At 45.1% G+C, this 16,796-nt stretch overlaps 7 protein-coding genes and 1 non-coding gene across 8 annotated transcripts; 7 read left to right on the top strand and 1 right to left on the bottom strand.

Annotated features, from left to right (window-relative positions):
- Positions 1-532: 532 nt before the first annotated feature.
- ATC70_002342 lies at positions 533-605 on the bottom strand. The gene has a single exon. It is a non-coding gene; the product is annotated as a tRNA-Lys (tRNA).
- Positions 606-1,272: 667 nt separating this feature from the next.
- ATC70_002341 (uncharacterized protein) lies at positions 1,273-2,190 on the top strand (the record flags this gene model as incomplete). Its single annotated transcript, XM_064821719.1, has 1 exon — positions 1,273-2,190. The coding sequence occupies one exon, from the start codon at positions 1,273-1,275 to the stop codon at positions 2,188-2,190; it is 918 nt and encodes a 305-aa protein (XP_064681405.1).
- A 422-nt stretch (positions 2,191-2,612) lies between these two features.
- ATC70_002340 (uncharacterized protein) lies at positions 2,613-5,557 on the top strand (the record flags this gene model as incomplete). Its single annotated transcript, XM_064821718.1, has 2 exons — positions 2,613-5,039; positions 5,099-5,557. 2 exons carry the CDS (start codon positions 2,613-2,615, stop codon positions 5,555-5,557), a joined length of 2,886 nt encoding a protein of 961 aa, XP_064681404.1.
- Positions 5,558-6,070: 513 nt separating this feature from the next.
- On the top strand, positions 6,071-7,027 carry ATC70_002339 (uncharacterized protein; the record flags this gene model as incomplete). The annotated part of the gene is made up of 1 exon (XM_064821717.1): positions 6,071-7,027. The coding sequence occupies one exon, from the start codon at positions 6,071-6,073 to the stop codon at positions 7,025-7,027; it is 957 nt and encodes a 318-aa protein (XP_064681403.1).
- A 425-nt stretch (positions 7,028-7,452) lies between these two features.
- ATC70_002338 (uncharacterized protein) lies at positions 7,453-10,386 on the top strand (the record flags this gene model as incomplete). The annotated part of the gene is made up of 1 exon (XM_064821716.1): positions 7,453-10,386. The coding sequence occupies one exon, from the start codon at positions 7,453-7,455 to the stop codon at positions 10,384-10,386; it is 2,934 nt and encodes a 977-aa protein (XP_064681402.1).
- Positions 10,387-10,915: 529 nt separating this feature from the next.
- On the top strand, positions 10,916-12,076 carry ATC70_002337 (uncharacterized protein; the record flags this gene model as incomplete). Its single annotated transcript, XM_064821715.1, has 1 exon — positions 10,916-12,076. The coding sequence occupies one exon, from the start codon at positions 10,916-10,918 to the stop codon at positions 12,074-12,076; it is 1,161 nt and encodes a 386-aa protein (XP_064681401.1).
- A 1,230-nt stretch (positions 12,077-13,306) lies between these two features.
- ATC70_002336 (uncharacterized protein) lies at positions 13,307-14,224 on the top strand (the record flags this gene model as incomplete). Its single annotated transcript, XM_064821714.1, has 1 exon — positions 13,307-14,224. One exon carries the CDS (start codon positions 13,307-13,309, stop codon positions 14,222-14,224), a length of 918 nt encoding a protein of 305 aa, XP_064681400.1.
- A 422-nt stretch (positions 14,225-14,646) lies between these two features.
- Positions 14,647-16,368, top strand: ATC70_002335 (Biogenesis of lysosome-related organelles complex 1 subunit 5; the record flags this gene model as incomplete). The annotated part of the gene is made up of 1 exon (XM_064821713.1): positions 14,647-16,368. The coding sequence occupies one exon, from the start codon at positions 14,647-14,649 to the stop codon at positions 16,366-16,368; it is 1,722 nt and encodes a 573-aa protein (XP_064681399.1).
- Positions 16,369-16,796: the final 428 nt, after the last annotated feature.

Below are 16,796 nucleotides of genomic sequence, written 5' to 3'. Positions count from 1 at the left end.
TGTTGGTATTGATAACGCTACTGCGCTGCTGGAGGATAAAAGATTGAATAATAAATGTGGAGCTGATTCCCATTTGTGTGCTTCCAGTAGGAAAAAGAAATGTTTAAGAGTTTGAATTGACATCTTTTAGAATGAAAAGAAGCTGAGTGTTAACTGATTTGTAATTCTTGAAATAGGGTTCAGAGTATATTCGAATATAGGAAGCATTTAAGAGTTTAATGTCAAATTGTAGTAACAGAAGTAGGATCCAATATAGTAAGCAGAAAGCGTAGTTTATTCGATAGTGTAGGCAATTTACAGTAAAAAGGGAGATTCAGTTACAAAACCAAAGTCGATTTGTAACAATGTATATAAAAGAATAGAATTGAGGTAAAGGACGATCTTTATTGTTTTGCAAACTGGTTTGATATCTATACTAAATTAAAAGGTTACACATAAAGTCTGTGTGTATCAAACAACAATACCAAGTCCTTGCGTAACTCACAAATGGCAGCGTGAGACGTTACACTGTTGATAAAAAGTAAAAAAAAAGAGCCCAACGGGGGGGTCGAACCCCCAACCTTGAGATTAAGAGTCTCACGCTCTACCGATTGAGCTAGCTAGGCATGGATGCTAGAATGGCTCACTTGGTTAGAGCTTCATGCGGAAGCAGTGAGTATGCCGAGAGGTCGTGGGTTCGAATCCCACCTTCGCATCCATATTTTCCGCCTTTCTAACCTGGCATGTTACTCGGTATTTGTGCTTGCACGTTTAGGTGTGCTGCGGTGCGTCTGGCCGGTTTCTACCTTGAGTCCTGTTCGTCTCCCCCGTCTTGCGGCGCGGCCATTGCTATTCCTCCCTCTGTTTCTCCTCTTCTCTGGTGGGTTTTGATGCCGTTTTCATTACTGGTCCCCTCCCTTTTAGCAGCTCCCCTAACCTTTAATTTAAAAACATGCTTTTTCCCGCCGAATCACTGTTAGTCTTGCAACATATGATCATACCGATTCCGCAGTTGACTACATTTGTAAATAAATAAAAAAACCAATATTAAACTGAGCTAGCTAGGCAGGCTTTTCCGTTTTTCATCACTTTTTGCCACCCTCTCCGTAAAAAGTCTCCTTAGAATCTCGAAAAACGCTATTTTCCCAACAATCAGCAACTCAATCAACTCCAAAACTATACCAGTATACTTGCCTTTAGTCTCTGTCTATTGTGTTATAGTTTCAAGTTTATTGAACATCTCCTTCATATTTTTTTGGATCTTCAACAATTTCTAAAAAAATAATCAGCAATATGCCCGAGTTTCAGCACCCAACTGATATGAATCAGGTTACTGTTATCATGCAACAGTTACAACAACAACTTGCCTCTCTCTCTGAACGTGTTAATCAACATGATGGTATTTTGGCTCGTCTCGATGCTTTGGAAAAGGAAAACCAAGCCTTGAAAAAAATTTTACACGACAAGGATCTGGTCATTGAAAAATTGCAAGCCACGTCACAGGATTCTGTTACAAGCACCCCCATCAAAGGGGCATCTGGATCCACCACCTCTGCTACTGCCACCACTGATTCTGGTACTATTAGCTATTCTGCTATAGCTAAGAAGGCTGCACATCGCCCTGATCCAACTAAAGCTGCTAAGAGAAAGTTGGCTGCTGGTCGTCTCTTCAAAACGTCTGCTGCTAAGGGTCCCCAAGGATATCAATATGTATATATTGGTAGATCTGGTAAGATCTTACGCTCTGAAATTCGACGCACTCTCAAGGCCATTGGGGTGGATACGTCTCGTATCCTCGACATCAACTTCCCTGCCTCTGAAGCTATTGGTATTCTCTTGCATACCCAATATGTTGCTGAATTCTTGGCTCTGCTCCGTGCAAGTGAATCGGAAATATTGGAGGATTTTGACCCATTGAATCCTGCTAATATTGCCGACCCAAAGTACGATGCCTACTCTGAACACGATCGAATGGATCTTATTGCTGAGATGGTCAATGCTCGCAGCGTAGATGCTCTGTCCCATATCCGCCCACTTAATGTGAGTAGTGTTGGCCGTTGGTTCCTGGATCTTGGATGGATAGGTCAAGCCGAACTGGACGAGGCTGTTGCTGGTGCTATGGACCGACTAAAGGAAAAAGACCCTAAAAAGGCTGCTTTCTTGTTCAAGCGTCGCCGTGATACTTCTACTGATTCTGAAATGGAGATCTAATGTCTCTTAACAATGAATCATGGTCTGGTAATTTGAATAATGTGTCTGTCCCCCCGGTTTTTGTCTCTCTCTCTCTTTGGAATGCGAATGGTCTTCGTCAAACAACAGTTCATGATGTTATTTCTCATATTGTTGATACTCATGTTCTGTTTGTCACTGAAACTTGGCTCACTTCTGGTTCCTATCCGATTGACTGGTCTCAATATCACTTGTATGGTTCAAAAGTACCTGGTGCTTTCAACCGTGGTTCTGGTGGTATCACTGCTTTTGTCTCTCCTTCTTGCCCCTTTACGGTCTTCCAACTCCCTTCATACAATCCGCACACTCTGTCTCTCAAAGTTGGCACCCTAACGGTTCATTGTGTTTACTTTCCTCCACCCTTATCCTCTGATAAGGTGCTCTCGGCCCTCAGCTCATTACCTATGACTAGGGATACTATTCTCTGCGGTGATTTCAATGCTCGGTTGGGTCCTCTGACTGGTGATGTTATCTCCAATGCTCGTGGTAATGCTCTCAAACCTTGGTTTGACGAACATTGCTTATCTGTGCTTAATGCGTCTTTGGCTTTTGGTGTTAAGACTTACTCTTCTTTTCGGCAGCAGCAAGAATTGAGTAGTATTATCGATCTGTTTCTGACAAATATTGGTGATGTTGCTTTGGTGAACCCTCAACTGGTGGTTGAGTCTGATCTGTCTCTTGGTTCTGACCATCGATTGATGTCACTTACTTTCGAGTATGTGCCACCTCTTGATGACACTGTGGCTCCTGGTGATTCTGTTCTGGCTCCTAGGCGGCAATGGAAGCTCTCGAAATTGACGAAAGAGAGGCCTTTGGGCCTACTCCGTGAATCCTTTCGATCTTCTGTTGCTCCTCTGGTTGTTACTCTCTCTGGTTTGGTGTCTGCTCCTCCTGGTACTCGTCCCGACATTGATGCACTCAACGGTTCTTTGAACCAATGTTTGTATGAATGTTTGGATAGCTCAATAGGTGTGAAGTCTGGCCGTCCTGGCCATTGGAAGAAATACTGGACGCAAGAGATCCAAGACGCGGCTACTGAACGGGATCGTCTCTACAGTCGATGGCGGTATGCCCTTGGGTATACTAAGATTGATTGTTGGGTCTTATACAAGCAAGCTCATCGCCGTTTTCGCTCTTTGGTACAGTCTGCTAAGCGCAAGTCCTGGCATAAGTTCTGTGGTGCTCTGGAAAGAGACTTCTCAAAAGCTACTGCTGCTATAAAACGCATCAAGCGCAATAAAGAGTCTTCACCTACGTACAGTCACCCAGATGGTCCTGCTGCTTCTGTTGCTACTATGGGCTCTCATTTGGCTACGGTCTACGAAGGTGCTCTGTTAAATACTGCTTCTCGTCCTGCTCCTGTCACTCCTATGGTTTCTGACTTGCCTTTCTGTCTCCCTGCGGACATGTCTTTGTTTGATACTGATACCTTGGTACTGTGTATTAAACGTCTGCCGACTCACAAAGCTCCTGGTCCTGACCATATCAAGGCTGAGATGTTAAAAGCTCTGACCTCAGAAATTGCCCCAGTGCTCTCTCTGCTGTTTCACCTCTGCTATCAATGGTCTTATACTCCTGGTTTATGGCGCCAAGCTCAGGTGTTGTTTCCGATTTTCAAGAAGGGTGATGCTTCCGATCCTGGTAATTATCGACCAATTTCGCTCACTTCGGTGGTGCGTAAGTTGTTTGAGTTCTGTCTCATGCCGGCTCTGGATGAACACTCCCCTGCTCTGGATATTGCTCAAGGTGGCTTCCGTCCTCAACGTAGTCCTCTGGATCAAGCCCTCTGCTTGCATGACTTGATGCATGATTACTTTCTGACTCACCGTCGCTATCCTGTGGTGGCTTTCTTGGATATCAAGTCAGCTTATGATACTGTCGATCGTAGGGTTATATGGCAAGCCCTGGCTGGTTCTACACTTCCTCGTCCTGTTCTGGGTCTTCTGATGAACATGTTTGACGATGTCTCAGTCTCAGTCTTGATTGCTAATCATACCTCTGCTGCTTTCTCTCCTGTTACTGGTGTACTTCAAGGCTCAGTACTCAGTCCTCATTTGTATTCGTTGTATATCAACTCCTTACCGAATCTTTTGCGTTCTGTTGATACTGGTGCTACGATGGTCAGTCCTCCTGGTGCTAGTCGTCCTATTGCCATCAATAGCTTGCTCTTTGCCGATGATGTTGCTATCTTTGGGTCTTTGTCTGGTGTCCAGTCTATGTTGGATCTTGCTGCTGAACACTCTGTCTGTCTTGGTTATAGGTGGAAGCCATCTAAATGTGCTGTGCTCGGTTCTCCTGCTGCCCTCTCTGATGCTCGTCTTACTCTCTACAATGAGCCGCTGCCGGCGGTAGATGAGTTTGTGTACCTTGGTATGCCATTTCGATATAAAGGGCTACATGCTCCTAGTATCTTGTCTCTGCGGTCCGCTGGTGCTGTCAAGGTTATGGCTTTGCTGAACTCTGTTGGTGTCAACCGTAATGGTTTCTCTCTGCTGCTCTGTTCTCGTCTGTACAAGGCTTTCGTTAGACCCAAGATTGAGTATGGCCTCGCTATATCTCATCTTGACTATCGTACCTTTGAGGCTCTTGACAAGCTCCAAAACCGGCTGGTTGGTATGTTCGTGGGTGGTTCCTGGTTCAACGTTGCTAAGCACATTACCTGTCTCCCTTCAATGAAACATCGGTATAATGTCTTGGCAACTAGGTATGCTCTTCGTTCTGCTACTCTACCTGAGGATAGTCTTGTGGTGGTTCTTCGTGGTGCTCTGTCGTACACTCGACTGGATCGGTACATCTGTGAAAACAGTTTGTATAGATCTCTGCCTGACCCTGTCCTATCCCTTCATTTGCTGGTCTCAAGGCTCACTTCTCTGACTTCTGGCAAGATCAGGTTGACCAACAACTGGCTGCTGCTACTACTACTGGTAAACATGTTCTGCTTCGTGCGTGCCGTCCTTCTGTCTCTCGCCCTGATCCCATACTCTACTTACCTATTGGTCGATCTGCTCGTAGTCGTTTGGTTCGTTGGCGTCTTGGTCGTTTTGCAAACATGCGTGAGGAATGTCCCTGCATGGATGGATCTTTCATCTCTCGAAATCACTTCCCTCAATGTCGTGCTTTGGATCGTGATCTGTGGGATGCTCTGCCTGCTGCTCCTCCTGGTGTAGTACATGCCATTGACAATGCCCTGAACATGCTGCCTATAAGTGGTTCTGCTGGTCCTCCAGTATACTGGTCTGCGTTACTATCTTTGCTTCATGCAATCGACTGTCTGGTCCACCCTTTGGCTACTATCGCCCCTGATCCTGATCCCGGATCATTGTGGTTCTATCCTCCCTCTCATGGCTAACTGAGATGAACGTTTGGCCGATTGTTTTCTTTGTGCGGTGCCTCGGTGGTAAGTCAAATCAAAGTTCCCATCCGTTGGTTCATCCCTCAAGATCAATCGTGCCACTACAAGTAGACTTCTGCTCTTTTACTGCCATCCCAAACTTTTTTCCTCATCTTTTCCGTTGTCTCTGTTGAGGTTTTCTTTCTTTAGTCTATATAGTTACTAGTTTTATGGCATATGCTCATACCGAGTGCCCAATTATAAAACATTGTATATAAATAAAAACAATCTTAAACTGAGCTAGCTAGGCATCTCTTCCCGTTTTTCGACACTTTTTGCCACCCTCTTCGGAAAAAGTATCCTGAAAACCACAAAAAACGTAATATCTCATCATCCAGTACTCCAATCCACTCGAAATTGTACCAGTATACTTGCATCCATCAACAGTTTATTGTGTTATAATTTCAGAATTGTCGTACACCTGTTTCATATTTTTTCGAATTGTTGGAATTTCAAAAAATATTCAACGCCATGGACACCAATCTACAAGCTCTGGATATGAGTCACTTTCCAGCGATACTGCAACAAATCCAGCAACAACTTACTTTGGTAACAGAGAAAGTTAACAAGCATGAGGACCTCCTTACACGTTTGGCTGCTTTGGAACAAGAAAACAAGGATCTGAAAAAAATTTTACAAGACAAGGACCTGGTTATTCAAAAATTACAACAAGGTCCAGTTACTAGTCACACCACTTCTCCTGGTTCGGGTCGACCCAAGGGGGGCGAAAGTTCCTCTATCCCAGTGTCTCCAAAGCCTCTCAAGGAAGCTCCTAACTTCGCCCAAATCGCTACTGCTGCTGCTCACAAGCCTGATCCTAAGAAAAAAGACAAAAAACGTCTTGCTGCTGGTCGTGCCTTTACCACTCCTGCTACCAAAGGTGTCCAGGGCTATCAGTATGTATATATTGGTAGATCCCGAAAGATCCAACGTTCTGAAGTGCGTAAGCATCTAGCTAATGCTAGTGTTGATCTGGGTCGTGTCTTGGATATCTGCTTTCCTGCCTCCCATATTATTGGTGTTCTGTTACACGTTCAATACGTTGAGGAGTTTACTGCTCTATTGACCAAGGCTAAGGGTGAACTGTTTCCTACTTTTGATCCATTGGACCCCAGCAATATTGCTGATCCCAAGTACGCCAGCCTCTCTGATGATGATCGTCATGCTCTGATCCACCAATTTACAGAAGCTCGCTGCCTGCAAACTTTGTCCTTCCTCCGCCCACTTAATGTTAGTGGTGTCGGTAAGTACTTTATACAGAAAGGTTGGATCTGCGATGAAAGTCTCTCTGTTGCCGTTGCTCAGGCCGTTGAACGCTTTGCTAAGAAGGAGCCCAAAAAGGCTGATTTCCTGTTCCGTCGCAAGCTGAACTCTGATTCCCAGGACAAGGCTGGATCTGATAGTGATATGTCTGATGTGGATCAATAATGAGTTCCTTCTCTGCCCCATCTATACTGCCTAATAATGTTAATGTGCCTGTCTCCCCGGTTTTCGTCTCTCTTTCACTCTGGAATGCCAATGGTCTTCGCCAATCAACAGTCCATGATGTTCTCTCTCATGTACTGGATACTCAGGTTCTGCTGGTTACTGAAACTTGGCTTACATCTGGCTCTTTTCCAACAAACTGGTCTCAATTCCATCTCTATGGTTCAAAAGTACCTGGTGCTTTCAATCGTGGTTCTGGTGGTGTCACTGCCTTTGTCTCTCCTTCCTGTCCCTTCACTGTCTCCCAACTACCTTCTTATAATCCGCACACTCTGTCTCTAAAGGTTGGCACCCTTACGGTTCATTGTGTTTACTTTCCTCCACCCTTATCATCTGATAAGGTGCTCTCGGCCCTTAGTTCACTACCTATGACTAGGGATACTATCCTCTGTGGCGATTTCAATGCTCGGTTGGGTTCTCTCACTGGTGATGCTATCTCCAATGCTCGTGGTAATGCTCTCAAACCTTGGTTTGATGAACATTGCTTGTCTGTGCTCAATGCGTCTTTGGCTTTTGGCGTTACGACGTACTCTTCTTTTCGGCAGCAGCAAGAATTGAGTAGTGTCATTGATTTGTTTTTGACAAATATTGGTGATGTTGCTTTGGTGAATCCTCAACTGGTGGTTGAGTCTGATCTGTCTCTTGGTTCTGACCATCGATTGATGTCACTTACTTTCGGGTATGTGCCACCTCTCGATGACACTGTGGCTCCTGGTGATTCTGTTCTGGCTCCTCGGCGTCAATGGAAGCTCTCGAAATTGACGAAAGAGAAGCCTTTGGGCTTACTCCGTGAATCCTTTCGATCTTCTGTTGCTCCTCTGGTTGGTACTCTTTCTGGTTTGGTGTCTGCTCCCCCTGGTGTTCGTCCAGATATTGATGCACTCAACGATTCTTTGAATCAATGTTTGTATGAATCTCTGGATAGTTCTATTGGTGTAAAATCCGGTCGTCCTGGCCATTGGAAGAAGTACTGGACACAAGAAATTCAGGATGCTGCTACTGCACGCGATCGCTCATATAGTCAATGGAGGCATGCCTTTGGTATTGCCAAAATTGAAAAATGGTTCTTATACAAAGTTGCTCATCGCAAGTTTCGTTCCCTGGTACAAGCTGCAAAGCGAAGGTCCTGGCAACAATTTTGTACTGCCCTGGAGTGTGATTTCTCAAAAGCTACTGCTGCTATTAAGCGCATCAAGCGTAATAAAGAATCCTCTCCTACGTACAGCCACCCTGATGGTCCTGCTGCTTCTGTCTCTGCTATGGGTTCTCATCTCGCCTCGGTGTATGATGGCTCTCTGCTTGCCATTGCTACTCGTCCTGCTGCTCCTCCCACCTTTGACTCTGTTCTGCCTTTCTGTGTGCCTGTGGACATGTCACTGTTTGATGTTGATAATTTAGTATCTCATATTCGACGGCTCCCAACACATAAAGCTCCTGGTCCAGATCATATCAAGGCTGAGATGCTCAAGTCCTTGGTCTCTGAGATTGCTCCTGTCTTGTCGTTGCTCTTCAAGTTGTGCTATCAATGGTCGTATACTCCTGCTCTCTGGCGCCAAGCCCAAGTCTTCCCCATTTTCAAGAAAGGTGATGCTTCTGATCCCGCCAACTATAGGCCTATTTCTCTGACTTCTGTTGTGCGCAAACTGTTTGAGTTCTCTCTCATGCCTGAGCTGGATGCCCATTCTCCTGCCCTTGACATTGCCCAAGGTGGTTTCCGCCCTCAACGTAGTCCTCTGGATCAAGCCCTCTGCTTGCATGACTTGATGCATGATTACTTTGTTGCGCACCGTCGTCGTCCTGTTGTCGCTTTCTTGGATATCAAGCCAGCATATGACACAGTCGATCGTCGTGTTATTTGGTCTGCTTTGGCTGGTTCTAGTCTTCCTCGTGCTGTTCTGGGTCTGTTGATCAACATGTTTGATGATGTGTCTGTTTCTGTCTTGATTGCTAATCACAACTCGGTTGCTTTCTCTCCTGTTACTGGTGTTCTGCAAGGCTCAGTGCTCAGTCCCCACTTGTACTCGTTGTATATCAATTCTCTACCGAGTCTTTTGCGTTCTGGTGCTACTGGTGCTACTATGCTGCCTGTGCCTGGTGCTGATGCTCCTATTGCTATCAATAGTCTCCTGTTCGCTGATGATGTGGCTGTCTTTGGTTCAAAGTCTGAGGTTCAGCGTATGTTGGATCTTGCTGCTGGTCATTCTGTCTCTCTTGGATATAGGTGGAAGCCTTCCAAATGCGCTGTGCTTGGTACTGCTGCTGCTCTTGCTGGTTCTCCTCTTGTACTATACAATGAAGCCCTGCCTGTCGTTGACGAATTTACATACCTTGGTATGCCATTCCGATACAAAGGCCTGCATGCTCCTGGTATTCTGTCTCTGCGTTCTGCTGGTGCTGTCAAGACCATGGCTCTGTTAAACTCTGTTGGTGTCAACCGCAATGGTTTCTCTTTGCTGCTCTCCTCTCGCCTGTACAAGACATTTATTCGTCCTAAGCTTGAATACGGTCTGGCCATCTCGCATCTCTCTGCTCGTGATTTCACTGCTCTGGATACTCTGCAAAACCGACTTGTTGGCATGTTTGTGGGTAGTACTTGGGTCAATGTCGCCAAGCACATTACCTGTCTTCCCAGTATCAAACATCGCTACAATGTCCTGGCTACCCGTTTTGCTCTGCGTGCTGATACTCTGCCTGACGATTGTCTGCTGGTTCTACTTCGTGCCCATTTGCACTATACAAGGTTGGATCGTTTTATATGTGAAAACCCTCTGTATCAGTCGCTGCCTGTCCCTGTTCCTTCTTCTGCTGGCTTGCGTACTACCTTTGCTGCTTATTGGCAAGATCAGGTTGATCTCCAACTCTCTGCTGCTACTGTCACTGGTCGTCATACTTTGCTTCGTGCTTGTCGTCCTGACACCATGAGGCCTGATCCCATACTTTACCTGCCTCTTGGTCGTATTGCTCGAAGTCGTTTGGTCCGTTGGCGCCTTGGTCGCTTCACAAACATGCGTGAGGAGTGCCCATGTATGTCACCTGCAGGTGTTCACATCTCTCGTGATCACTTTTTGTACTGTCGTGCTCTTGATCCTGACTTGATCGATGCCTTGCCGCCTGCTCCACCTGGTGTGCACCGTATTGACCATGCTCTTAATTGCCTGCCAACCACTGCCTCTGCTGGTCCTCCTGCTTACTGGTCTGCTCTACTGAACCTACTGTATGCTATCGATTGCCTTGTGCATCCTCTGGCTGTCATTGCTCCGGATCCAGATCCAGCGTCTCTTTGGTACTCTCGTACTGGTTGATCTGACAGGGATGAACATGTTCCATTGTTGTTTTCTACGTGCGGCTCCTCGGTGGTAAGTCATTATCAAAGTTCCCATCCGTTGGTTGTCCCTCGAGATCCTCAATGTGAGCACCACTAGTCTCCATGTCCTGCACTCTTGTCACTGCATTTTTTGTCCTTTTGAAAGTGCTCTGGAGGATTTTTTTAGTTACTTGTTCTATATTTGTTCTTGAAATTAGGCTATGTTCCCATCGAGTGCCCACTAAATTTCATATAAATAAAAACCAATCTTAAACTGAGCTAGCTAGGCACCTTTCTTTCCGCTAAAGAATTTTTTATATACTTTCATAGCCCGAATTATATCGAAGATTCCTATAACCCATCATCTCTCATCAAGTACTTGCTATATCAATACCATAACCGAGCAAAACACTTTTAACAAGATTACACCTGCTGACACCCTTTCGTCCGGTCAAAAAAGGCCCATTTCAACCCTCTCTCCACCTTTCTTTGCTGCTGATATCTCTCAACATTTAAAAGCAAAGAAAATGCAACCTCAAGACCTCTCCAAAGCATCTTATTTCACATCCTCGATCGATGTTGACCCCAACTCGATTGACTTTGGTCTCACTTCCCTCCCACCTGCTTCGCCCACTGATCAAACTGCGTTGTCGACCTTTATGGTTGAGGTCAGACATCGTTTGAGCAGATTAGAATCTGCCCATGCTGAAATTGCGCAGTTGAAAACAGCCCTGGCTGAATCCGAGGCTGCTAGAGACGCCCTTGCGGCTCAATTGGCAGCTATCAACGTTCAATCCACCACCAATGTTGCTCCCACCACCATAGACGTTGTATCGTCGAACACTCCAACACCACCATCAACAACATCTGCCTCCAAGTCTACCCCCAGCTACTCCCAATCTCAAGTGACAGCGCAACCATCTTTTGCTGCCGTCGTTGCATCCAATACAGGTGCAAAGCGTAAGAAGAAGCCTGCTGCTCGTCCTCCTCCATCTGCCACCAAGGCATCCGCTACTCTTGCTCGTCTTTTTGCTCCTCAAAGTGATATACCATCTGGTTATCAATTTGTGTACTATGCTACTCCTGTCCGCCGTCGTCTTTCTGAGCTGCGTCGCCTTGTTCAAGGCGTAGGATTGAATAACTCTCGTGTGCTGGATATTCAATATCCTGTACAGAATGTGATTTCTTTCCTTGTTCACAACGACTATGTTCTCACCCTCACCAAAGCCATGCATCTACATGGTCGTGGCTCTTCTCCGTTGATTGACTTTGATCCATGTGATCCAGTCAATCTCAAAGATCCCAAATTTGCTTCTCTCTCTCCTGATCTGCGTGTCCAAAAGGCCATTGAGGTCGAAAACCTTCGCTGCCTTCGTTCGCTGTCTTTTGTCCGTCGCTCTGTCCGTGTTTCTGTTGCTCGTTCTTTTCTTTTGTATGATCGCATCAACCAAGCCCAATTTGATGCCATTTTGAAAGAAGAATTGCTTGCTCGTTCCTCCTCCTCTGCTGCTGCTAAACCACCATCCCGATCCTCTGATCAAGAGCGTTTAGCCAAGAAACAACGTTTGAGTTATCTTGGCTACCTCTTGCATCATGATGCTGAAACTGCCTCTCTCTTGGCTTATGCTGTCTCCCCCACTCTCTCTGCTACCAAGGATCTTGAAATGTCAGAGCCTTCTGATAACTGATTGACACCTTGCTGTTAAAATCGTTTTGCTCTCTCATCCCCACTCTCATTGTTTCTGTTTCTGCTGCCTTTGTGGTAGTGTCTGTATTCACTTTGTCCTCCTTCTCTGCTTCTTTCTCGTTTGGTCTTTGTCTCTCTACTCATTTTGCTATATGCAAATGCCTCGTTTTCTCCTTTTTTTTCTTGCTTTTTTTGTGCCACTGAGGTCTGTGGGTTTATTTTGTCTGTGCTGCTGTCTGAACATCGAGGTATCCTCAATTGCATGTCTCATACACCATAGCTTCTTATTCTCTACCCTTTTATCTCACTTGTTTTACTCCTTTTTCCTGCCTGTACTTCTTTTTTACCAGTTTAATTTTTAGTTTAGGACCTTTCCCTTTTCTGGACACTTGCATGTTGTTCCTGCATGGAGATCAAACTATCAATTTAAGCTTTTTTGCTGTACGTCGCTTCTCAGGACTTGCAACTAATGATCCAAAGATCGCATGCATATAAGTCTATATTTTTTACATTGCTAATTCATTGTAATCAATAAACAACCATAAATTTTCGCCTGAGCTAGCTAGGCATGGATGCTTGAATGGCTCACTTGGTTAGAGCTTCATGCGGAAGCAGTGAGTATGCCGAGAGGTCGTGGGTTCGAATCCCACCTTCGCATCCATATTTTCCGCCTTTCTAACCTGGCATGTTACTCGGTATTTGTGCTTGCACGTTTAGGTGTGCTGCGGTGCGTCTGGCCGGTTTCTACCTTGAGTCCTGTTCGTCTCCCCCGTCTTGCGGCGCGGCCATTGCCATTCTTCCTTCTGTTTCTCCTCTTCTCTGGTGGGTTTTGATGCCGTTTTCATTACTGGTCCCCTCCCTTTAGCAGCTTCCCTCAACCTTTAATTTAAAACATGCTTTTTCCCGCCGAATCACTGTTAGTCTTGCAACATATGATCATACCGATTGCGCAGTTGACTACAATTGTAAATAAATAAAATCCAATATTAAACTGAGCTAGCTAGGCATCTCTTTCCGTTTTTCATCACTTTTTGCCACCCTCTCCGTAAAAAGTCTCCTTAGAATCACGAAAAACGCTATTTTCCCAACAATCAGCAACTCAATCAACTCCAAAACTATACCAGTATACTTGCCTTTAGTCTCTGTCTATTGTGTTATAGTTTCAAGTTTATTGAACACCTCCTTCATATTTTTTTGGATCCTCAACAATTTCTAAAAAATAATCAGCAATATGCCCGAGTTTCAGCACCCAACTGATATGAATCAGGTTACTGTTATCATGCAACAGTTACAACAACAACTTGCCTCACTCTCTGAACGTGTTAATCAACATGATGGTATTTTGGCTCGTCTCGATGCTTTGGAAAAGGAAAACCAAGCCTTGAAAAAAATTTTACACGACAAGGATCTGGTCATTGAAAAATTGCAAGCCACGTCACAGGATTCTGTTACAAGCACCCCCATCAAAGGGGCATCTGGATCCACCACCTCTGCTACTGCCACCACTGATTCTGGTACTATTAGCTATTCTGCTATAGCTAAGAAGGCTGCACATCGCCCTGATCCAACTAAAGCTACTAAGAGAAAGTTGGCTGCCGGTCGTCTCTTCAAAACGTCTGCTACTAAGGGTCCCCAAGGATATCAATATGTATATATTGGTAGATCTGGTAAGATCTTACGCTCTGAAATTCGACGCACTCTCAAGGCCATTGGGGTGGATACTTCTCGTATCCTCGACATCAACTTCCCTGCCTCCGAAGCTATTGGTATTCTCTTGCATACCCAATATGTTGCTGAATTCTTGGCTCTGCTCCGTGCAAGTGAATCGGAAATATTGGAGGATTTTGACCCGTTGAATCCTGCTAATATTGCCGACCCAAAGTACGATGCCTACTCTGAACACGATCGAATGGATCTTATTGCTGAGATGGTCAATGCTCGCAGCGTAGATGCTCTGTCCCATATCCGCCCACTTAATGTGAGTAGTGTTGGCCGTTGGTTCCTGGATCTTGGATGGATAGGTCAAGCCGAACTGGACGAGGCTGTTGCTGGTGCTATGGACCGACTACAGGAAAAAGACCCTAAAAAGGCTGCTTTCTTGTTCAAGCGTCGCCGTGATACTTCTACTGATTCTGAAATGGAGATCTAATGTCTCTTAACAATGAATCATGGTCTGGTAATTTGAATAATGTGTCTGTCCCCCCAGTTTTTGTCTCTCTCTCTCTTTGGAATGCGAATGGTCTTCGTCAAACAACAGTTCATGATGTTATTTCTCATATTGTTGATACTCATGTTCTGTTTGTCACTGAAACTTGGCTCACTTCTGGTTCCTATCCGATTGACTGGTCTCAATATCACTTGTATGGTTCAAAAGTACCTGGTGCTTTCAACCGTGGTTCTGGTGGTATCACTGCTTTTGTCTCTCCTTCTTGCCCCTTTACGGTCTTCCAACTCCCTTCATACAATCCGCACACTCTGTCTCTCAAAGTTGGCACCCTAACGGTTCATTGTGTTTACTTTCCTCCACCCTTATCCTCTGATAAGGTGCTCTCGGCCCTCAGCTCATTACCTATGACTAGGGATACTATTCTCTGCGGTGATTTCAATGCTCGGTTGGGTCCTCTGACTGGTGATGTTATCTCCAATGCTCGTGGTAATGCTCTCAAACCTTGGTTTGACGAACATTGCTTATCTGTGCTTAATGCGTCTTTGGCTTTTGGTGTTAAGACTTACTCTTCTTTTCGGCAGCAGCAAGAATTGAGTAGTATTATCGATCTGTTTCTGACAAATATTGGTGATGTTGCTTTGGTGAACCCTCAACTGGTGGTTGAGTCTGATCTGTCTCTTGGTTCTGACCATCGATTGATGTCACTTACTTTCGAGTATGTGCCACCTCTTGATGACACTGTGGCTCCTGGTGATTCTGTTCTGGCTCCTAGGCGGCAATGGAAGCTCTCGAAATTGACGAAAGAGAGGCCTTTGGGCCTACTCCGTGAATCCTTTCGATCTTCTGTTGCTCCTCTGGTTGTTACTCTCTCTGGTTTGGTGTCTGCTCCTCCTGGTACTCGTCCCGACATTGATGCACTCAACGGTTCTTTGAACCAATGTTTGTATGAATGTTTGGATAGCTCAATAGGTGTGAAGTCTGGCCGTCCTGGCCATTGGAAGAAATACTGGACGCAAGAGATCCAAGACGCGGCTACTGAACGGGATCGTCTCTACAGTCGATGGCGGTATGCCCTTGGGTATACTAAGATTGATTGTTGGGTCTTATACAAGCAAGCTCATCGCCGTTTTCGCTCTTTGGTACAGTCTGCTAAGCGCAAGTCCTGGCATAAGTTCTGTGGTGCTCTGGAAAGAGACTTCTCAAAAGCTACTGCTGCTATAAAACGCATCAAGCGCAATAAAGAGTCTTCACCTACGTACAGTCACCCAGATGGTCCTGCTGCTTCTGTTGCTACTATGGGCTCTCATTTGGCTACGGTCTACGAAGGTGCTCTGTTAAATACTGCTTCTCGTCCTGCTCCTGTCACTCCTATGGTCTCTGACTTGCCTTTCTGTCTCCCTGCGGACATGTCTTTGTTTGATACTGATACCTTGGTACTGTGTATTAAACGTCTGCCGACGCATAAAGCTCCTGGTCCTGACCACATCAAGGCTGAGATGTTAAAAGCTCTGACCTCAGAAATTGCCCCAGTGCTCTCTCTGCTGTTTCACCTCTGCTATCAATGGTCTTATACTCCTGGTTTATGGCGCCAAGCTCAGGTGTTTCCGATTTGCAAGAAGGGTGATGCTTCCGATCCTGGTAATTATCGACCAATTTCGCTCACTTCGGTGGTGCGTAAGTTGTTTGAGTTCTGTCTCCTGCCGGCTCTGGATGAACACTCCCCTGCTCTGGATATTGCTCAAGGTGGCTTCCGTCCTCAACGTAGTCCTCTGGATCAAGCCCTCTGCTTGCATGATTTGTTGCATGTTTACTTTCTGACTCACCGTCGCTATCCTGTGGTGGCTTTCTTGGATATCAAGTCAGCTTATGATACTGTCGATCGTAGGGTTATATGGCAAGCCCTGTCTGGTTCTACACTTCCTCGTCCTGTTCTGGGTCTTTTGATGAACATGTTTGACGATGTCTCAGTCTCAGTCCTGATTGCTAATCATATCTCTGCTGCTTTCTCTCCTGTTACTGGTATACTTCAAGGCTCAGTACTCAGTCCTCATTTGTATTCGTTGTATATCAACTCCTTACCGAATCTTTTGCGTTCTGTTGATACTGGTGCTAGTTGTGGAATTTGAGGCTTTACAGACTAAAATTCACGGAAAAAAAAGAATAAAAAAACAGTAATGTCAACTTGATAAAGGTATATTTTATTATCAAACTGACAGGTGTAAAGTAAACTGAAGTCTCTCTACTGGCCAGGTAGATGATCCTTCTTATATACTATAACAATGGATAAAAGTTCTATTAATTAGATTGACAAATAAGTCAACTCAGATCAACTAATGTCTAATCATGCTAAAAGACAACTCCAGCAAGCTAATCATGATTTAGCTCTGTCTGGATGAATAATTAGACTCTCATCCGAAGTACCCTGATCTATCCTTTCCATAAGGATAATTAATATCGATCTAGTAGCATGTATCCGATAGGTACAGTCTTCTTAGTCTATATTAATAGTACATATCTGAGTGTATATCGCTAAGCATACATCTTTAGCATGTAT

The sequence above is a fragment of the Mucor velutinosus genome (assembly GCF_035048745.1).
Source record: "Mucor velutinosus strain NIH1002 chromosome Unknown tig00000093, whole genome shotgun sequence".
NCBI lineage: Eukaryota > Fungi > Mucoromycota > Mucoromycetes > Mucorales > Mucoraceae > Mucor > Mucor velutinosus.
The sequence above is the reverse complement of the archived record's forward strand: the minus strand, read 5'-3'. Positions and strand labels throughout refer to the sequence as shown.